This window comes from Cottoperca gobio, chromosome 1 (assembly GCF_900634415.1).
Source record: "Cottoperca gobio chromosome 1, fCotGob3.1, whole genome shotgun sequence".
Lineage (NCBI taxonomy): Eukaryota > Metazoa > Chordata > Actinopteri > Perciformes > Bovichtidae > Cottoperca > Cottoperca gobio.
In genome coordinates this window covers 11608880-11632111 of record NC_041355.1, presented here as the reverse complement: position 1 = coordinate 11632111, position 23232 = coordinate 11608880, and the positions used below count along the sequence as shown (strand labels likewise).

Below are 23232 nucleotides of genomic sequence, written 5' to 3'. Positions count from 1 at the left end.
AAGTGGTAGCTCAAGTGGCAGAAGAAGCGGCATAATGAGGGAGTTGCAGTTGTCCAGGACGGGGTCTCGCAAGCCCCTGCATGAGAACCTGGGCCGAATCAGTAGTAAAAAAAGGAGAGAATGCTCCTGATATTGTACAGGAGTCATTTACGCGTTATTGAAAATCCCACTTATTTTCTTTGCAAATCCCACCATGCATAGCATTCAAATACTAGGATTAGCCGGAAGGCCATGCTCATACGAGGTACCGGTAAGTTTTACAGGTCTTATGCACTGACAAATGGGCTATCCTGACGCTAATCACTTGAATGAGCATGAGCTAGTGAAGTTGATAGAGTATCAAGTTGGCATGTATGTGTGAGTGCACCTTTTTATTGATAGTTATTGGTCAGAATTCAGTGAACTTTGTCTGTCAATCAAAGCAAATAAGGTTCTAAAGCCAAAAGCGTTGCTTTTTGATAGTGGTTGCAAATGTGAAGCTTAATCCTACCCTAACCTTACTAAATGTTTTTGCGTTTTCCCTGTCCTTCAAAGCGGTAGATTGCCTGACCATTTACCCGCATTTGGCAGGTGGTGTTGCCAATTTAAGACCCTGGATGTGTGCTTCAACCTAAACATAGGCGTAATGAGAGGAATAGCTCGGCATCGTCAGCATAGTAGAAGATCAAATAGTATTTATAGTGGTAAAAAATACCTCCTGGAACCAGCAGCTTATTAAAATATCAAAACTATCTTGCATGGAAACAATATCTGGTAATGTCATTGATTTTGATTTATCCATGCAAGGCGACTTACGTTAGCTAGCTAAGTAAGCTTACTTGATATGGTATGGTTAACTCTTACGGTGATAGTCACAGCACCAGCTGGTTTGGCCATGTGGAGATCTTGAGAAAGAAGTTCAAATCTTTGAATTGTTTCTTTTGGAATGTTGCAAAAATTAGCCCCCTCAATTACAATGTAAAAAATATCTGGGAAGAGGGAGCTACAGACGCTGTTCCACAGAACTTAGTTTAAAGCATACTGGCGCCTACTACACAAATGCGCGCTGAGTGCTTCAAAGCTACCCCATAGGGCATAATGTAAACCATCATTACATTTTTCTAACATCAGAATGCTGAACCTTCTCGTGAACTTTTACCGATGACGTACTGTATGACAGCGCTGTATGCCAGTTGCACCAGAAAGGACCAGATGGCTCTGCAGAGGGTCAACAAAATGGGCCAAAACATAATTGGGACACAGCTGCCGGCAGTTGAGGACATCTACCAAGGCTGAAGTCGGGGCAGGACCTCCAACATCACCTGTGTCCCAACTCATCCTGTCTACAACCAATTCAGTCTACACCCCTCTAGCAGGCGATACAGGACAAATGCACGCACCACAAGACTGAAAAGCAGCTTCTGCCCCAAAGTGGTCAACAACTTGTTGAACATGGCGATTACATAATCGCAATAATGATTATTGTTATTATGTAGAACATGGTAGTCCCATAATACACAGAGATGTAAAATAATATGATAGAAATTACATTGCCGGTAATTAAAAAATGTAAGATACAAAAATATGTTCCCCCTTGCAGATTAAAAAAATAAATGACAAAGCAGCAGAATTTGTTTACCAAATAGAGTAACACGGTACAGTCATAAGCAGTCAAAGTCAGCCATGTTCATGATAAAAGGGATTCTTTCTGCTGTAACAGCGTACAGCAGCAGCAGCCATTTTGTGCTGTAGCATTCACTGCAAGCAATCTATCAAAGGGAAAGGAGTGGGGGTGGGGAATGTGTCGAGTAGCTAGCTTGTTTACTAATTCAAATCATTAAGCTCAGGAAATGTTTTTCACAGAAAACAATCTTTATTTTTCTCATAGCTACTTTCTACTCATGGCCTAATGTGTGTTTTTGGTAGAGAGAAAGAAAACGGCTTATAGCATTGGAATTATCTTTCCATAAAAAACATCATAATTTTCATGCAACAAACTTCGGAGAACCTTGCCATGTATAGATATACAAAGATGTGTTGTTGCTACAGAGACAGAAATAACATTTGATCGAGTGGCTCAAGGAGAATGCGTTGCTCTTTCGGGCCAGGGTTTTCTATCAATTTAGGAGAACTATAATTCACCAAGAGTGTTTCCTGTTTAACATATGCTGATTTAGTTTTCAACTTCTAACCCCGGTGTTGGAATCATTTAGGAATCTTTGGATTTGTCATTCACTTCTCTAGCTCCCTCCCTTGTTTGTAAGAACCCCTTTCTGCTGCAATGGTTTAGTCCATGCTTGGCTGTAAACTCCAGACGAGCAGACTGCTGGTGTGGGGGAGGGGTGTTGGCGCTCTGTTTAGGGCTGTGCTCTTCAGCTCTGACTATGTGGCGCTAGCTTTAGCTTATGCGAGGTGGTTTAAACTATAGTTACTCTAAATATTGTCTTTAGGTTATGAGTTTTAACAGAAAAGGGAGGGAGCAACTGTGTGCAGATACTTCAGTTCTGCAATTAACCAAAATATTTCTATGTTTCAGGAAACCTAGGTAACATTTATTTTGCGCCTGTTGTTTTTTGCTTATTCTATAGTAACATTCATTGGCTTTTTTGTAGCCATTACAGGAGCGTCCCTCAGCAGCGCATGGCTAAAGAATAATCACCATGTGCTTGCTTGATTCGCATGTCCTGGTTTTGCCCTCCCCCTCCCCCTCCCTATTTTTTCCCCTTCTTTCCCTTCTGCCCAGCTCTTGCTAGTCTCCATTTCATTTTAAAGAAAAGAAAAAAACCAAAAGAATTGACGCGTATGTTTGGGGCAATGGTAAGCTAAGAAGCAGTGCTTTTACACTATTGCTGAACAGGTTAACCATGTTTTGAGAATAACTTTCTTTTGACAGTAATATTTTGGCGAGTTTGAATTGTTCACCCTTTACATTCTGTCCATTTGTCATTTCTCTACTTAAAACACTATTAGATTTCACAGAATCTAACAGAGGTAAATGTGACGGAATAACTAATTTAGCTGTTAAGATTTATTAGTGTATTTTATTGGAATCATTAGTCAGAATTATATGTAGAAGATAATACATGAGAGTAGTTTAACATTTAGGAAAAATTGGAAAAATACCCCCCTTGAATGGATGAAAAATGGGATACAATTAGACATGAAGCAATGTCACTGGAAAGATCAATATGAGCTCCTTCTTAGAATACCTCAAAGTCTTGGCTCCATCTGGTTTCCTGCTTTTCGAATAGCATCAACTGTCTGTCTGATGCTATGGCTATGCTAGGGGCAATAGGTTGTAGATGACATGTATTCTTTGTGTGCAATCACATGACAAAACTGTAACGTATGCGTGCGACGCCATGTTGGATGATATACAAATCAAAAATGGCGTCTAAAGCGAACAACTACAACAATACAACTCCGACTTCTTCAAAGTATTTTGACTCTCTGGAGTCCTCTGCAAAGGCAAGATTCAGAGAAAAAGTCAAAATTTGCGGCCGTGACCCGTACACGCTAAAGCCGTCTGATTATATTGAGGATTTAGAGTCATTACCACCGATTGAATATCCGGATATTGTGAACTATTTTGTACTACAAACGTCGTGGGCAACCAACGCACAAATGAAGGCATACAAGAGCTTAGATGCTTATAATTTCTTTGTTTCTGGCTGGGTTGGTAGTCTTCTTACCAAACCAGTGAAAGATAACAGGGTGCTCGTCCATGCCCGTGTAAATCACTCTCAAAGATCTCGAGATACAAGCAGTGGTATGTGAGTGAGAAGAGCGGCGATATTATCCTCGCTAACGTAAACGTAAACATAGCTTTAGCATGAGCTCTTACCAGATATAAAGTGGACGCCACACACACGGATGAATTGTGCTTTTTCTTCTGTTAAATCCTCACGAGTTATGTTGCTAAACCACAGTTTACGGCGTTCGGTAGACAGCAATTCATCCCTCTTTTGTTGTTTTTGATGATTGTAGGAAATCTAAAGAACCTTTTCTCTGGGTCACGAGTAGCGTTATTACCACAATTATACACTGCACACGATTGGCATTTTCTTTCAATCTTAGACGTTTAAATACAAAGAAAATTACGATGCGTTGCAGCAACTCACACATGAATGGCCGCCGTCTTGGTTGTATATGCCATCCAACATGGCTGAATTCCGCGTTGGGAAATAAGCGTGAAGTCACATGCACACGATCAATTGGGATTGCAATGTGAGCAAATGAAAGGGAGTGATTTCACTCAAGTATTTATGTTTTCTTTGGCAGGCAGTTCACTTTGTGTGTGTGTGTGTATATAATTTATTTATGATTGAGCTACATGCTCAGACAGCCTGAATTACCGACACTTGCTAGCATCATCTAAAATGTATTATCACAGTTACAATCCCGGAATTTATTATGTTGATATTATATTAAAGTATACTTTTATGTACACCCTTGAAAATGTTGATACCGTTAAGATACAATAACTGCACTGTATTTATTCATTTAATGGTTTTGAATTAGTCCATCATACTGCTTGGGGGATTTCACATTCAAGTCCATCAAAACACTTTTATACTTCTTTTCATGGAGACTGGAGCCTCTCCTTGCAAGCATTGGGGAGATGCAGGGTAGAGCTCAGATCTACACAAACAAACGCATCCACACTCGTGTTCACATTTCCGGTCACAGTTTCCACCTGACTTGCATATGTTTGGACTGTGATTGTGTAATCAGGAATGGTCTTTTCTGGGAAATTTTGTTGAATAGTCACTGCTCGTAACCATGTAGTTTTGAGTACAATCGGTAAGCAAGTATATCAATGGAGACTAGTCTGACCGTAATTATGTTTTTTGAGCAGGTCTCGAGAAAACAGCCTGAAACGGCATATAAAAATAAAATGAGTCAAGAGCAATAATAATAATAGGGATGTAATGCATATAGAGCAAAGCCCAAATTGGTGTAACAGCCTCTTAGGCAGGCTACCTGCTTTTAGGAGAAAAGTGCGAAATGTGCTTTTGTCTCATTTACCTAGCTAAATATTCTAGTAGGTCCATTCAACAAAAGGTATGTCAAGGTGAGAAGTATGCAAATGGGAATGACTTTTAGTGACGTGATGCTGCCACTACATGATAATATGTCGTGCTAGATATACAGGCTCCAATGGCTCTGTGTGGCTGCGCACAGCAGACCAGGTGGCCATTTTGAGATTCAGTGAATCCAGATGCAGGCAGTGAGGGTGGGGGAGGGGAAGACTGCGCACTGTGCGCAGTAATGTTGGAATGCACGCTCTGATCTCACTGGCTGACAGCTTTTTCTGTAATCAGTATTTAGCCTCCATAGAAAATGTCTAATATTAAATAACTGTTCATATTTCTTTAAATTAGGACCACCATCATCCTCTGTGACTGACTGTTGTAGACAGCTTAGTGTCAGGTTTACTGTTTGGCTTATGAAGCACTAACTGCATCCGGAAAGAGGAAAAAGCATTATTTTATTACCCAGTTATCTAGACATAGTTTGATAACACAATAGACTGAACTCATGTGAGGTGAAAAACGAATTGGTTTTGTGGAGTCTTCAGTCATAGTTTAGGGTGTTGCTGAACAGTGAGGACAAGACATGTGGTCTCCTTGCAACAACAATGAAACTCTAAACCAGGATCTAAAGCAAAATGGCAGAGATGATAGAGATAACATTATTTGAAATCATTAAATCACTTTTGCTGTCTTAGAAGTCATTTTTGTTTAGTTTTCCCTGAAGAGCTATGTAGGAGTATGGAGATTTCTGCAGATACTGTGCTTTTTCTTTTAGGAGGCGGAGTTTGTTATAGGATCTGCTCAAGCCTGTGCTCAGCATGCTGCTCGCAGCAGCGCTGGTGGCCATTTTGTGTTTCTGCGGTTGCAGAAAAGGGGACAGTTAAAATAACGCACAGCCAGGTTTGATTTACTTCCACAACAGGGCTTTTGATAAAGACAGGTGGAAGTTGCAAATGAAATTTCATTGTAATTACACATTACATGTCCAGTCTACTACTTTTTCAACAATACATTTCTCTGTTTTGAGTCTGTCAATCAGGAAATTACTTTTAAATAAACTATTTTGTGAGAAATCCACTGGTGAAAACTTCCATAAGAGAAGTATTAATGCACAAAGTAAAGTTTTAGGTGGGTGTTCATTGTTCCTCTTGAAAAAGAAGCCACACCCATGTTGGAATGGTTCAGTCTGTTTAACAGCAGCCCTCCCTGCTGTGAGAGAGGCTGGGCGGATAGAGGCTGCTTAGAGTGTCAACCTGTGCTCTAATTTGTTGCTGTGCGCAGCTAGCATGGGACGGTTTGCCTAAAAAGCGATATTGCTTGCTTGTGAAAAAAGAATGCTTAACAAAAAAAACTTGGTACAGTTTTTATTGAGACATGTTTCAATCTTCAATGCGGTCATTGTTAACCATGAAGTTACATTCATGTTATATCCAATTAATTATTATTAGCTAACAAAAACTAGCGGCCTAGCAAATCTGTAACTGCACTTTGACTATTCGATTACTTGAACAATTCTTCCTTTTATCTCTTTTGTTTTGAATGCCCCACCCCCACCCACTCCCTCCTCCCCATCAGAATGGTTCAGTCCATGTTTGACTTGGAGAGGCTGAGAGAGAAAGTGTGTGTGTGTGTGTGTGTGTGAGAGAGAGAGAGAGAGAGACAGAGAGACAGAGAGACAGAGGAGGGGGAGGGTGAGTGCAGCTGCCTCTTGAGTGTGCTGTGGGTGTGCAATTTAGCGCTGGCTGTACGCTGCTAGCTACGCACTGACTTAAATGCACGTTGTGCTGCGTTGTCATGTAAAAGTGGCTTCATTTGTTTTTATGAGTTTTACTGGTTATTGTTTGATGGCACATAATAAGTAGTTTTCTACTATTTGGTTTGTCATTGTCACTGCAGATAGTCATAGTGACACATTCTTTTTATATATATATATATATATATATATGTGTGTGTACTCAAATTATCCAAAGCCAGTGTTTTTTCTTAAGTTCATACATAGTGTAGATAAAGCAAGACACATTCATTGAAGAAGCTAGGAAGTGTAGCAGGATTGTTCTGGAGGATAAAGGAGGATTCGGTTTTGTGCTGTTTTAACATTTAAAGAAAACTGTAAAACCATCAATGCCACTATCTCAGCTGTTTCCATCAAGAACCAAGGAAAATTCAGTTCTTGATGGAAACTGCTGAGATATAGTGGCATACCTCACCATTGAAAAAGAAGGACCATTACAGTCGGAGGGATCCTAGTGATTTTCTCTCTTTTCTGCAGTTTAACGGCAGAGTCTTGTTCGCGTTTAGCATGAGCTATAAGAGAGCAGATATGTGATATTATATGACATTGTGAGCATGCTCTGGTTCACAGTGGTCAGGTCATTTGAGGGATGGTAGTTGGGCTGAGGCTAACGTGGTGTCAGCGGCAGCGAGTGCTCATTTTATTGCTCAGTACCTCGGGTGACCATGTTATATGTATGCAGTTCAGACAAAATATGTCGATGATTCAGGGGCCAAGGGAGGCAAAATACATTTCACTGAAAGAGTTAATTTACAGCTATGTCAGGGTTTCTAATTTTGTCTTTTGTTTGACTGTGGTGAAAATAAACTATTGTAGCACCAGCAGCCATCTTAAAACAATGGCATGGAAATGTTGGATTGAAACAGAGCTTTACATTTGAACCCAGTAGGTGGTAAACTCTCAAATAATTATTAGACAATAAATTCAAGTACAGGTAGTATTTCGGTTCTGCAGTGTTGTCCTTTACCTTTTTATTTTATTTCATTAACCTTTATTTTGCCTATGGTGTTATTTTAGAAAGGAGAGTTCCCCCTGCCCTTTGTCAGAATGGTTTAGTCTGTGCTGGCTGTTGATTTCCATACTGTGGACTAGTTTGTGCTAGAGTGGGGGATGGGTGTTGCTAAGCAACAGTCTGTGCAGTGTACTTCCTCTCTGTCTGTGCGCTGCTAGCTAGGGTTGGTGTTTGTAATCACCACGCTGTAGTTTAAAATGTTGTAGACATGTGTATATTTGTGGTACGTGCAAATATATCATGCACTTGATTAGAAGAAAGAAAAATATGTATTTTATTTTTGTTTATTAGCCTCTTATTTTATAAGCAGACTGCCATGTCAGGAGCTTTGAACTGGCTTTCCTTTTTTAAAGGTTTAGCTTGCTTATGTAGGCCACACATGCTTTATAGTACATACTCTCCCAAGTAACAAGATGGACTAATCTAAAATGAGCCCCTCCTCCTTTCTTTTATGTGTTCCTGCTGGCCTCTCAGCCTGCTCCCACAATCAACAAATACATGGAAGGCCTCAATCCCACACATCCTGCTAAAGGTTGACTTTTCTCTGGTTTTAAAGCATGTTTAACATTTTACTCTGTCATTTAAATCTAACTCAGTTTTTGTCAGTGCATCTTTACCATCGTCTCAGTGTTAGCTTGTGATACTTACACAATGCTATGCTAGTTATAGAAGATTGATTTCTGCCTTGTTGTTTATGTTGTGTTTTTTTATACCAGGAAACATTCATTTCAAACATTCTTAGTATGTCAGGGAGTTTGCTGTACATTTTTACTAATGTAGCTGACAACGGTAAAAACATTTTGTTACACGCAGCACTGTTTGCAACACCAGGAGTGTGCATGCTTTTTAAACATCGTTCGTTCCTGGTTTCACTCGCATCTTCAGGCTCGGTATCGCAAGTTGTTAATTTGAGTCATGCATGTTCTGTGTCCATACGCACCAGTGACTTTACATGTACAGTATGTATTTATAGCACTGTCAACACATTTGAAGCTGTACGATATTTGGTCTGGATGTGAAACTCGCAAATATCACACAGGTGTAAGGCATCTCCATCGCTAACTATCGTTAAGTTGTCCATTGTTTTTTATTTGTATGTTTGATCTTTGGCTGCACATAAAACCCGCAAGATTGCATTAATTCAGATAGAAGCGCAACTGTTACCACTATGTTTTAGTAGGGTCCCATGGTGGGTCGTATGGTAGTTGGCTGACAGGATTTGGTCAGCCTCTCATCACCCCCGACACCAACTTATTGTAGAAGCATTATACAGTTTTCAAACTGCGACAACAACAATAACATGTTGGAGTCATAGTGCAACTTCAAAAATGGTGGTACTTGCTCCGGCTGCTGACACTGTCAGTGTGGATACTTTCATTGAACTTGCCTGTTGCTGTGCATTTGTTCATGCCGCAATGTGTTTCACTCGCATACCGTTTTTTGTGTTGTAGCCAGCTAGCAATGCTACCTACAATTTCTAAACAAAGGTTTGGAAATGGATTGGTGGCTGTATGTCGCATACTGAGCCATTAAAAAGGGTTTTCGTTTGTACCAGTGTAGTTTGCCAACCAGGGACATACCAAGGAATAACTGCTATCGGGGATAAATGACGCCTCATTTAAAACATAATTCTCAGTTTGGATGCTGTTCTTGGGAAGCCAACATGTTTTGACAAGTTGTACATGCATGTCCTTGTACTGTATACCAACCAGAAGTGACTTGTACTTTAGGGTATGTGATCAACTTTCCTATAGTCTTTGAATCTTGATTAGCAAGATTTCATACTGCTGAAATATATGGTTGCATCTTCCACATTTGAACCAATAATGTTATGTTTGTCCTGAAAGGGAGAGGTTTGATCTGCCTCTTTAACTGTGAGGTAGGAATGCCAAGTTTGTTGTTTTCTTGGCGTCACAGAGGCTTAAACTTGAGTGTTTCTGCTGCAGGACTGACTCCCTAGTCACTCTGTTCTCCAATTATTTGGAGTTAGAGAAACTTGCATGTCTAGTTTGGACTTTCTGACATTTGACCAGCAACTAAATGGCCAGTGACCCCGGTGTTGAAATACTGGGTTGTAGAGGCAAACGTCTGAAATGACAACAAGCACCGATGTTGCAACGTGAGAGAAAAGTAGTTCTACAAACCCAGAGAGACAGTGGACATCTCTCCTTATCTCCTGTTGTGGATGCCTCCAGCATCACATCAAGGCATATGTGAAAAAATACATTCTGCCTAGTAAAATCGGAGCATGTTAGATTGGTTACTCTAGTTACACGCAATCCTGCAGGTGATACATTTGAAGAAGATGCATGATTTTAAAAAAACAGAGAAACAATGGCATAATGTAGTGTAAATTCAGACCACTGCACTCTCACCTCGGAGACATCCGTTTGTCTGGGCTAGGAATACAATTTGAAAATTTATATTCCTATGAGTTTATCAAGTTTTCCAGAGAGTTAATAAACAAGTAAGTGAATGAAGTAGGCATTTTTCTTAATTTCTTTTAAAAATCGTGCAGCTTTTCTTGGCCTAACTTTAGGTGCTCTGTAAATGCCACACCCAGTCTGCATACTCATCTGACACGTGTAATGATTGTTTTCTGCATTTCTCAGTCTCTGAGGTGCAGCAGTGCACTCACTGACATAACTGCAGATAGCCCTATTTGTACATATAAGCAGAAGAGCTTATAAAGTGTTTTTATGGTTAATCTACATATAATGTATAAACCATAAAAAAAACTTAAACCATAACTGTGTATATATTAAAACGGTCACCCAGTGCAATACAAATGGCTGAGGATTAGCTATAGCATGTATTAACCGAGTTGATGGGTTGGACAAATGGAAAAATAAACATTTTAATGTTTATGTATAATTTTTGTTAAATATAATTTCATTTATTCTACATTTTGTTTAAATTGCCAACTTTCTGAAGCATCAAGCATCACCCTGCTTGATGTTATTAGGCAGGGTGGTGCTGCAACCTGATATGTGATATGTGAATCCAGTTCAGCTAGCTACTGAGAGCTCAGTCTGGCAGCAAACAGCAGAGCTGACGGCCATTTTGAGTTTCTGCACTGAATCCAGGCGCAGTAAATGAGGCCGTAGGATGGGGGAGGGGGTATTTTGTGCTCTGCGCAGTGTACAATAACATTGGAATGCGACGTGTATCAGTACTCGTGCTCACAACTTACACCGCTCTTTATTTATATATTACTATCTGTTAATGCTGACTTTTTGCATGTTGCTTTTCTCAAGTTTAATTAAAAGCATTTATGCTGAAATACCTTCTCACTGGTTTTTACAATCAGGAGTTTATTATCATAGCAGGAAGCATGATTGCAGATATGAAAGCAGAGTAAGAGTTGTGCGTATGCTGCTCGACTTTATGGTGTAAAGTCAGTCCAGATCAGTCTCCTGAGTGAAGTTGCATTTTTCTACGCACGTGACAGCCTGCCTGGTTGCAAAAATACGCATGGCTAAATTAAACATGGTTGGAGATCGAGGCCTTTTCAGATGGCTCTGTCAGCTGCAGTGTTGCAGGTCAGCAATGCAGTAACAGTAAAGCTAACCAACTTTGCGGTTTAAACCTGAAGCAGCTCTCACCAGATAAGATTTTACAGGTTACTTGAGTGATTACTGGCATTGTATTCTGTACCTGCGCTGAAACCAACATACAGGTTTAACTACTTACAGTATCTACCATTCGAATATGTCTGTATTGTATATGTTATAACATTAGAGGTGTGTTAACACACTGGTTGGTCTCGGCTTGGGAAAGTCTCTTTTTCCCCCTGCAGTTTGACGCTTTTCTCTGTCCGTTGTTCTGGCAAGCCATTTCCCTGTTTTGAATCTTTTTCTTCTTGACCTTTTTGTGTGATTGGTTAGCATGTCACATCTGGAATTGGGTTCTCTTGTCAGCTGATTTTTTTTTTTACCTCAAATAAAAGTAGTGGTACATTATTTGCCAAAATGAAGAGAAAGTTAGCTAATACTGTAAAAAAACATATTTTACTTGTAGAAACATGACATAAAAGTGACATTACAACCATGACATCCTATAGTAACATTCAGATTTAACAACATTCTCAGGAATAATGTCAATTGTCCAATATATACCAGCCTTTTGTGTCCCGATGGGTGGTGAGTTAATTCCAAATAACTAAAACTTTAAGTTTGAGGAAATTGACCCCAATAATACATATTTCCTTTTTAAAGACGAGGGCTCAGTTACAGCTCAAGGGATAGCGATAGAGTGCTTAATTCAGAGGAGCTAAATTTAGGGTTACACTTTCATTTGAATGGACTGTGTATTTCATGCATACTTGATTTTGTCTTCGTAGTTTGAAGAAATAATATAGAATATATTTGTTTTTAAATCTATCTCTTTTTTCCCCTCAGGTTGTCGAAGAATTCGGTGGTCTAAATCTATGACCAAGAACCTTTCGGGTTGAAGGTGAGTTATTGATGGATTATTCAGTTAGTGTATGCCGCATGTTGTTTATTATCACAGCACATTTCTTGTTGGCTACTGAATGTAAAATGAGAATTTCACTGCAGCTAAGCACATTCTCCTGCAGCACACATATTTAATGCATTTCTCATTTAGTTTGACTCATAAAAACCACATGCATCTATACATATAAGATGAATATATATATATATATATATATATATATATATATATATATATATATATATATATATATATATATATATATATATATATATATATATATATATATATATATATATATATATATACGAAATTAACATGTGTAAAATATCACAACTAGCCTCGACACTACAATGTGAGCAACAACCAGAACTATGTACGGAAAATCCTTCAGGTTTTGCATAACCTCTTTTCTGCTGCAAGCACAGCCTCGATTTGCTCGTTCTGATTCGCTGAAGATTGAACGAATAGGAAAGTGGGGGGATGGTAGGATGATTGGGTTGCTGCTTTTAACTTCAATGTCATTTCTGTTCTCTGTATCGTGACTTAGGTAAACATGAAATCCATTTTCCATCGTTTAATCAAAGAAATTAAGAAAAGGAGAGTTTGAGATCAGTTAAAGCTTTTTCTGACTGAAATGAAAAAGCCTTTCTGGTTTACTCAGCTGCACCTCAACTGTTGTCCCTGTAGGACAGAAGCAGCAATCTGTTATCAGACAGTAAGCATCTGTCTAAATTGGGCTTGAGTCAAATTTTTGTAAAGAAACAGGCTGTTGGAAAACCGACCAGTTTGGTATACATATCTCTGTGAAAGAACCCTCTAGAAAAGAATAAACAAGAACGCCATAGGGCTCTACAGTGACCTCTAGTGTTTGTTCTGAATCTCTGCAGCCATTTCTTTACTATGCAGTGCGTAAAGTCCAGGACAGGTTCATAAGCGGAAGAGAATGTGCTGCTTACTTTTGCAGCTATCACTAGAGTTTTGTAGATATTTCCCAGATTAATTTGTTAGCATCTAATCTCTCCTTGCCACTCCACAGGCAGCAATGGAAGTTGTTGTGACAGAGGAGAAGAAGAAGATTTTCCGTGCTAGGAAAACCATGAAGATCAGTGACCGACAGCAACTGGAGAGTCTTCATGGCACTTTGTTGACAGCAGCTCCGGGTATATCCGACACATCTCCGCCACCTCTAATGAATGGCACGCACAAGGAGGATGGACAAAAAGCGGGGGACAAAGAGCAAAACAGCACCTCGGACTCTAACTCCCCTCGAGCTACATCCCCTGCCTCTCCGGCTCCTTTCTTGTCTCTAAATCTGTCCCCTTCACCGGGCTCTTCACAAAGTCCAAACGCTATGGAAGAAACTCCTAGTTCTCCCACATCACCATTCCACTCTCTGAACTTTGAACTGAAAAAGATGGAGGAGGAAGATGAGGAGGAGAAGAAAAGTTTGCCATCGTCCTCATCAAAAGAGTCCGTTCCACCAGCATCAACCGAATCCAAGGAAAACCAGGAAAAAGACACTGTTGTGACCCCAGAAATAGAAAAGAAAAAGGTAAACGCTTAGATTCGTTTTAGGAATTTGTTTGTCATATATGGATTTGTTCAGACTGCTAGGGTTAATGTTGAAGTGTGGATAGATTGAGAGTCCAAAAACCTTTTAATTAACCAATGGTTTATTATGCTCTTCGTCAGGAGGACAAGACCAAAACAAAGGACCCAGCTGCAGATTTGTTGAAGGATTCTGTTAAAGGTTTGGCTCCATGTTCACCTGTACCACCTCCAGTATCTAACTTCACAGAACCAATGGATACAGATAGTGACGCTACAAAGGCCAAGGACCCTGAGGCCTCCACCGCCAAAATAAAAGATGAAAAGCCTTCTTGCCCCAAATCTACTACTTCTGATTCCTCTCTTCCTTGTCCTTCCTCGTCTCTTCCAGCTTCCTCTTCCAACAATCTAAAACAAGAAAAGGAAATCAAAAAGGACATAAAAGAACAGGAGGGTGGGAAAAAAAATGAGAAGAAAGAATCAGTGAATGAGGAAAAGATGGAGGTAGACGCAGTGAAAGTAGAGACCAAAAAGGAAAAAACTGAAGTTGGACAGACCAAAAAACCTTCTCGGCCATCTTCCACTCCACCATCAAATACAGGTATGAGAGAGTAAACATTGGGCTAGATAGGTTCAAAATAATTGCTCCATATTGATACAGTTCAATGATACCAAGAGGTAATTACAACATGTCTTGCCCTCATTGGTGGAGAGTGGGGCAAAATGTGTCTCCCTCCCCTCATCTTCTTACAAAAACTGTTTGTTCAGCATTTTTATAATGGTATCACGTTTTGGGTGATCCTATCCCTTCTAGTCCGACTTCGTTCTGACACGAATATCTTCGGGGTTCTCGGAGGTTTTCTCCATATGCCGTCTTACTTGAATGTATTTTTGCCATTTGAGGGGCCTGTGTTTCTCACATGTGCATTAAGCCTGGGACTTGAAACTTCATTCCTGAAGCATGTCCTACAACCCAAGTCATAGGCACACTGTCTCCTTCTAACACTGGATAGATTTAATACATTGATTACCCATTATTATACTGTATTACATTATTTATAGGTACTTACTGGAATAAATTTACTACAACAGCAAAACCCTTGACCTTTTTAAACCATAAAAAATGAGATTCTAAGATTGATTCATTTAAATGTGTGTAATCTTCATATAAATGGTGTTCTAGCTCATATTTGATGCAAAAGAATCTCTTGATCCACAGTATTAACAAAACATCTCCGGTAGGCTGTAGGGAACTTTCTTAATTTGAGTTCTGCCTTTTTTTTATATAAATGATTAGCCAATATTTCCGTATTATAATATTACATCGTAAGAGAAGTATTACACAATTTCTGCCATAACAATAAAGATGTTTAAATTCTTCTGTACAATTACAAACTACCATTCTTATTCTGAGATTGGCAAACTTTTGGAGTAACAGCAAAAGACCACCACAAACGGATCTCCTTTATGATCATGTTTATTTCCCGAGACCATAGTTTCTGATAATAACAATTTGTTATTGTTTAAACGTCCAGTGGAGAGTTCAGTTTAAGCATAATTGGATTGGAATCGCTAAACATTGTGTGCAGTTACGCTAACTGGTTTACTATCAAAAAGGTGAAATTGGTAAGTATTAAGTGTAACGTAAGACACCAACTGCAAACATTTAAATGTAATTGGACACAAGAATTCCTTGAAAGCTATTCGTGTTTTTTTGAGAAATCTGTTTCTGCTTCATTCGGCTTCAACAGAGAGTGACTGAAACGGAGCTAAAACAGAAAAGTGCCACAAAGTAAATTATGCATAAAAGATTTTTAGGGCAATGAATGGCACAGATGGGGTACTAGTCACTGTTTGTCTTTGTTTTCCCAAGTAGTGCAAGAGGAGAAGGGCTCCACCTCGGGGCTGAAGCGCACTTTATCAGAGGGATCCGAAAATGATGTACACGCCGTGAAACGAGAGGGGAAGAGGCCCAAGGTGGCACGTGAGGAGTTAGAGGCACAACTGGAATTTAAATTTACTGCGAAAGCTGGCAGTCACCATAAACTTGAAAAGGTTTGTGTCCATCTATCCTGCAGCACATATTTTTCCTCAAAGTCTGAGCCAACTGAACTCTCCGTAAATTTCATTACCTAATTTTGCCTTTTTACCCCTTTACCCGATATTCTCAGATCGTGCAACAGCTCGTAGATGAACGATTGAGGGTCTTGGAGCAGAGCATTTTTGACAAACATTTCAAAGAGCTGAAGGACAGAGTAGACAAGATCGACTGTGCCTCTAAACACCAAACCGCCATTACCACACTCCAAGTAAGTAGACGGTAACATTGTAATGTAAAGTCAATTTTATTATAAAGAGAACGCATGCAGCACAAGATCTTTTGTGGATTAGTACTCTGTAGGTAAGGAGCTGCTCAAATTCACTCCCCAGCTAACAAGACCCAAATCTAAAATCCTTTTCTCTCTCCTGTTTATCTAGGCCAAGATAAACCGACTAACAAAAAAGTTTGGTGAGGCCAATCAGGCGTCAGAGAACAAAAGGAAACAGGAAGTAAGAAATGTTTTCTTTTGTTACATGCTAAAATCTTTGCACCTGGTATGCCACTGATTGTGTCTGAAGATGTTCTGACATGCTGTCTGATTTCTGCAGGCGCTCGCTGCTGTTAGTGCCGCTGCGGCTGCCGCTACTGCTGCTGCGGCTACTGCTGCTGCCGCCGCCGCTGCCAAGAATGCGACTGTTGCAAACAACCCTCAATTTCATCGGTAAGTGTGTCCATGCCCACATAGATTTCTCCTCTAAATCCCTATCAGCCATGCTGTAAATGTTTGCTTGTGAATTAAGAAATTAGGTTCTCAGGGTTTTTTGACATTCATTTTTACAATCTCACGTTTGCCAGACCATTTCATCCTGCTCACAAAATATTTTGACTCATTCAAAATTCACAGCATAAATGTATTAAAACATGTTATCTTTGAATCATACAGCAGTCTGTGCACTTTGCTATTTTATGTGAATATAATTGGCCTTTGTATGAACGTGACAATACCGGACTGAAGCCAGTACTACACACAGAGCCGATCACAGCGTGAATAGTTGACATTGTCCCGGGTTGCTATCTGTAATCACTAAAGACTGAATTTAAAACTAACCGACAGAATAAAGAATCCCTACATCCTCCAAATCCATGCCGTTTTGGAAACCAAGATTCCATGCCCCTTGTTCGGTTTGTCGGGATCAACTTTTTAAAACTCTTAACTTCCAAATAGTTCTTAAGACTGGTTTGGCATAAACAAACACACGTGTCAGTCTGTGTTTTGCACCTGCAAAGTTACCCCGCGTGTGTCCAGGTCCTGAGTCTTGTGACGTTCTACAATGTGAAGCCTGAGCGATTCCTCAGGCAGTGCAGAGTGTAGTTAAAACTGCACCTCTCCTCCCAACAGCGTGCTCCGTCGGCAGACAGTAGAGCCGCAGCCTGTGGGGCCCAGAGAGGGAGTGGCGCCCTCTGTTGGAAAGACTCCTGTACTGTCTGTCAAGAAGGAGAAAGAAGAACAGGAAACGGAAGAGGACAAAGATAGGTCACGTCATATTGCCATGGCAAAAAAGCTGTCAGAATACAATGAAGGAAAATGCAGAACAGACATTAAACTCCGCACAATCACGTCCCACTTAGAGAAAGTGCTGTACCACAACTGCAAGAGAAGCTCAGGGAATCCCAGACCTGACCGCTACTCATCTTATATATTCCGCTACCTAGTCCCATACGACGTCTACTGTGACTGGGTCGCAAAGGTCAATTATGTTGGATTAATGGGCAAGGAGGCATTGCCCGTGAACTTGAGGAGGACAATTAGGATGTACATTGAGCGTCGATTCCCTGGACTATCTTGTGACAGTTGGAGAGAGATTCGTGACGTTATCAATGAAATACTGCGAGTGAAGAGAAGACCGGAATTCTTTCGAGAATATGTTGAAAGAACTGCAGCGTCATTTTGACAGTCTTATGTTACAGCAACAGAAGCATACTGGGACAATTGTCATTATGCATCATGAAAATATCAAAACATTTCGTCTAAATAACACACTCATTGCTCTTAGATTCTCGCCAGCATTCATTAAAAATGCATTTCATTAAAATGGATATGATCCCTGGTGACTTGTACACAATTAGTTGTGGAATTGGCACCCCCCCCCCCCCCCCCCCCTTGAAAACGTTGAACTATACTTACATATTTATCACTGATAAATGCTTTAATGAAAACATACACTTCATTTATGACGTGGAATCCCACCGCAAGTTGTTTAAGTATGACTGTATGAAATTAAATAAAATGAAATTTCAGCACCATACCACATTCAGTCATCTTCCTTTTGTGGACATAAACAGCTCTAAGTATAAGCAATCTTTCTAAACAGGCCAGTCCGAACTTCCATGGAGTTGAAGCAGATTCCAACAACTCTTTCTTCGTCCAACACAGCTCGTGAGTAGCAGAATTTTCTTTTCATGCTGGATATTGTTTGTCTTTTCCTTTTTAAATACAACAAGAGGCACAATGGTTAGCAGTGTCACCACACAAAGTTGTGGATTTTGAATTTTAGTCCTGTTTATTTCCACTGGAGTTTTCAGGTTCTCTTTGTGTTCATGTCGTTCTGTCTGGAAGTTTCTTTTCAAAGTAAAAAGACCAAAACCAACAATGAATTTATCCTACTAACAGGTATTGCCTGTGTGGCCAAACAGGAAGGACATGATACTTCATCACCATTAACATGGGGACCGTAGTTTTAGTTTGAGTCAATTCGACATGTGCTGTCCTGCTGTCGTAAATACTCACTAGCATACAGAATCTCTGGCTGAATAAAGTCCCCATCACTCTTCTTTGATTAGTGTTTGCAGAAGAAGACGGTGTCCAGATGAAGAGGGGAAATTGTTTTTGACTTTTCAATTGTTTTATTTTAAAGAAAAGTTAACGTTTTCAGTAGGCATGAGTAGCATTGAACTGAGGCCACAGACGGGTTGAGGAAGTCAGAAAGTATTGAGAGATGGGTTAACACATTGTTGGTTTTGGTTCATGATTTATTGACAATGACAGACATAAAAAATCCAGACTTATCCTTTATGTTCGCCATGTGCTGTAGCCGTGTGTGATTGATTTTTTTTATTTGTTTGCAATATTATGTATTTTGTCCATTGCATGTCAGGATAGGTTTTAACTCCTATGACCGTTGCTCACAATAAACATTGGATGGATATTATGACAACTAATCTGCTCCTGGTTTTTGCACCCTTTAGTTTACTTTAAGTACTGAGGAGCAGATAAGTAAAGGAGTAGGTCTGTCACGATAACTACTTTTGATGGACGATACATTTTCCCAGAAATAATTGCGATAAACGATATAATTGTAATTTTAAGACCATTGAATGTCACTGATATAATATGATGGCATATTAATGCATGCACTCCTTTTCAAAGAGCAATGAACTTCTTAAGAATATTCAAACATCAAATTAGACTGTAAAACAAATGCAATGCCCAAGCCTTTATGATGGTTTATTCTGGCATCATCATCAAGGCGCATTTAAACGCAATATCGAGTTCAGCAAAAATTATCATGGTCATGTCCATATATCGTACAATAGGTCGCGTAAACATTATTGAGGTCATTGTATGATATGTGGATATCATGTAAGTTGATAATGTAATTATGGTGACAGGCCTAGGAGCAAAAAAATGCAATTCATTTGAAAACCTCATTGACACTTCCTGTCACATTCTGAAACGAGCCATTTTTCCTATTTTCCTCTCAGTAAATCCATCCCTGCTAGCTTCAACCACAGGTCTGGCCCATACAACCACCTCCACTACCATGGTTTCACAGGCCCCCATCCTCCAGCTGATCACCACCACCTCTAATGCTGGCTCCACCTTGGCCACTGGCATCACCACCCAGAGTCCCACAGGCACCCTGCTGTTGAAGACGACGTCCGGGGGCAGCATGATGGCTGCGGGCCAGCCGCTCCTCATCCAGCTGCCTTTATCAATGGCTAACGGCCAGGCAGGAACGCTGGTCAACTTTCCTGTCTCCTCTTTGTCCGCAGCCACATCGCTCACCAAGGCCAAAACTACTACATCCACCACCACTTTTATACTCAAGCCTGCTCCCGCTATTACAACTTCATCGGCCTCTGCACCTGCTGTCGTCACTGTTCCCAGCGCTCCAGGCCTCTACTGGCCTGATGTCCTCTACCGGACTGATGTCCTCTCCAGGCCTGATGTCCTCTACCGGACTGATGTCCTCTCCAGGCCTGATGTCCTCTACCGGACTGATGTCCTCTCCAGGCCTGATGTCCTCTACCGGCCTGATGTCCTCTACCGGCCTGATGTCCTCTACCGGCCTGATGTCCTCTGCCCAGATCTCTCTTGCTCGTGCTGTGTACCAGGGTGGTGCTGGGGGAATAACTACACCCAACGCAGGGGTATCTGTGGCCACAGCTAGGACGCCGGCTCAGTCTGTGTCGGTAGCGGGAGCTATGTCTTCAGCCTCTTCCCCTGCAACCTCTGGGCCGGCTGCAACAGGATCCACCGCTCCAGGACCACCACAAGGGACGTCTCTCACATCAAAGACAGGTGGGTTTGACTTTGAATTAGGCTGCTGTTATTAGAAGTATTTAATTTAATCCCTCTGCTGCAATCAGCCGCTTGTAAAAATCTTTTACAGTTTATAATAAGCATCATTAATAAATGGTAAATTGATCCTTAACTTGAGTTAATAGTTATTTTACTGTTAACAAATAATTAAATGTACATATAACCTTTTGATGTACTATATTCATTATTTGTTAATGATAACCAAATAATTTGTAAACCTTTTAAGAAATCGTTGTATGTAAAACATCTAGAAATAACATAGATGGACCGAAAGCCAATTATTAATCATTGACAAAGTATCAACTATCTGTAAAACATCCATAAACATTATTTAGATAAAGTATTTATTAACAATTTAACAAGGTATGATAAATATCACTTACTTTATAATAGTCATCCAAATAACGTTTATGGACTGTTTACAAAGCAATTAGTACCATTAACAAAGTGTAACAAATATCTGCTCCATCTTGCTCTCAAATGTTTATAGATGTTTTACATGCGATTTCTTAAAGGTTAACAAATCATTTGGTTATCATTAACAAATACTTAATATAGTATATGATATGTTATGTTATAATGTTTGCAGCAATAAACTGTTGAAATAAAATAAAGCATTACTAATCATTAGTAGACATTAATCATCGTCAAAGTAAGTAACTGTTAACTAAAGTTAAATAACAATTTTTTTTATAAATAAATGGTTAATTGATAGTGTTACCAGACACTTATGTGTATTTTTATTTTTGAAACGGCAATACGCCATCAGTGTCATCTCACCAGCAACTTGTTGCCTGATCCATTGTCTTTGTCTTGGCAAAGAATAGTGAGGGGTTTTTGGCTTTTTCTTTTCTTGCAGGTATCTCAACATTTATCTTATTATTTTTTCTCTTTTCTCAGACAACCAGGCTACAGGATCCACTCCAACCAAAGCAGCTGCTCTAGGGGCGCGGCCCAAAGGCTCCGTCATCGACCTCACTGAGGACGATGACGATGTACAAGGTAAAGCACCTCCTTTTCTTTTTTTACAGTGAAATAGATTTCCATTTCATCATTTGTTGTCTTTACCTTAGCACACACTTTTATGAAAAGCAACATTTAGTCTAAATATGTTATACTGTATGTTCTCTAGTGACGGGAGTGAAGAATGCCACTGCTGCAGCTCCCTCACCTACCCAGCGTCCTAACCCAGTCATCAGTACCCCCATCAGTAAGACCACCACATTATATTGAGGGCATGAAAGGGTGACTTTGTGTATGCATGTGATATTGTGACAAATAAACCAGTGCTCTACACTTCATTCTGGCTATGTGGCACCATTATGACAATAGTCTTATCTAGTTAGCGATAACTTAAACATAATTAAAATGATAACATGTATATATTGTGTGTTTTACATCTGACAATTCCCGTGTGCTCTGCCCTCAGGTGCAGGAGTAAGGTCCTCCCCACAAAGCAATCTGAACTCCTCCAGCAACCCTCAGTTGACAGTCCACCACCGCCCCCTACTGGTGAGAATGTAGAACTGTGTTATACATATTTTGCACAAATGTGTTTTGTAATTCTATAAGTTATCTATTACCGTAATTTCCCGCTTTAACAAGCTTCATGCCGCCAAAATGGGATTTTGAAAAAAAAATAGACAAACTGTGCACCGTCAGATAATGTGACGTAAATCGAGCGTGCTCAAACTTCCCCTCATTCTGATTATGGTAGTCATTTTGTCACCCTCATCATGGCAAAGACACGGAGAAATGCATATGATGCAGCTTGGAAGTTGAAGGCGATCGATCTAGCAGTTGGAAAAGGAAATAGAGCTGCTGCACGGGAGCTTGGCCTTAATGAGTCGATGATAAGACATTGGAAACAGCAGCGTGAGGAACTAACTCAGTGCAAAAAGACAACAAAATCTTTCAGAGGGAAGAAAAGCATTAGAAAATGAGCTCGAAGACTGGATCAACACACAGAGAGCAGACGGCCGAGGTGTTTCAACTGTGCAGATCCGACTGAAAGCCCAAACAATCGCCACCGCAATGAAGTTTGAGGATTTTAGAGGTGGACCATCGTGGTGTCTAAGATTTATGAGACGTAAAGGCCTGTCCATCAGGGTACGGACGAGTCTGTGTCAGCAGCTCCCTCCCGACTACGAGGAAAAAGTTTCAAACTTCCGCAAATTCACTGATGCAAAGATAGCGGCGCATTCCATCGGCCCACACGACATCATAAATATGGATGAGGTTCCTCTGACGTTTGACCTGCCTCTCACTCGGACTGTCAACAGAAAAGGCGAATCATCAGTCACGCTGAAAACAACTGGGCATGAAAAAATGCACTTCACCTGTGTTCTGAGCTGCACGGCATCGGGAGAAAAGCTTCCACCGATGTTGATTTTTAAACACATGACGATGCCAAAAGAAAAATTCCCGAGAGGAATTGTTGTGAAAGTCAACAAGAAAGGATGGATGACGGAAGGCCTAATGCATGAATGGCATACGGAGTGTTACGGCATGCGACCGGGAGGATTCTTTTACAAGAACAAGGCATTGCTCGTGTTGGACAGCATGAGGGCCCACATGACAGATTCTGTGAAAGAAGCCATCAAGAGGACAAACTCAATTCCAGCTGTGATTCCTGGGGGCACAACAAAGTATTTGCAGCCACTCGACATTAGTATAAATTGTGCATTTAAGGTGGAGCTCCGTGTTCAGTGGGAGGCTTGGATGACAAGTGGGGAGAAATCCTTCACTAAAACGGGCCGCATG

At 40.3% G+C, this 23232-nt stretch overlaps 1 protein-coding gene across 1 annotated transcript in view; it reads left to right on the top strand.

Annotated features, from left to right (window-relative positions):
• atf7ip (activating transcription factor 7 interacting protein) overlaps positions 1-23232 on the top strand; it is a 31474-nt gene that overhangs the window by 6345 nt on the left and 1897 nt on the right. Inside the window, exons 2-14 of the mRNA XM_029454342.1 lie at positions 12220-12274; positions 13314-13829; positions 13970-14426; positions 15699-15880; positions 15997-16134; positions 16304-16375; positions 16475-16587; positions 18239-18303; positions 19629-20033; positions 20197-20448; positions 21370-21471; positions 21602-21679; positions 21899-21981. Coding sequence (XP_029310202.1) covers positions 13320-13829; positions 13970-14426; positions 15699-15880; positions 15997-16134; positions 16304-16375; positions 16475-16587; positions 18239-18303; positions 19629-20033; positions 20197-20448; positions 21370-21471; positions 21602-21679; positions 21899-21981 — 2457 coding nt within the window. The 5' untranslated portion in view covers positions 12220-12274; positions 13314-13319. The remainder of the gene's footprint in view (positions 1-12219; positions 12275-13313; positions 13830-13969; positions 14427-15698; positions 15881-15996; positions 16135-16303; positions 16376-16474; positions 16588-18238; positions 18304-19628; positions 20034-20196; positions 20449-21369; positions 21472-21601; positions 21680-21898; positions 21982-23232) is intronic.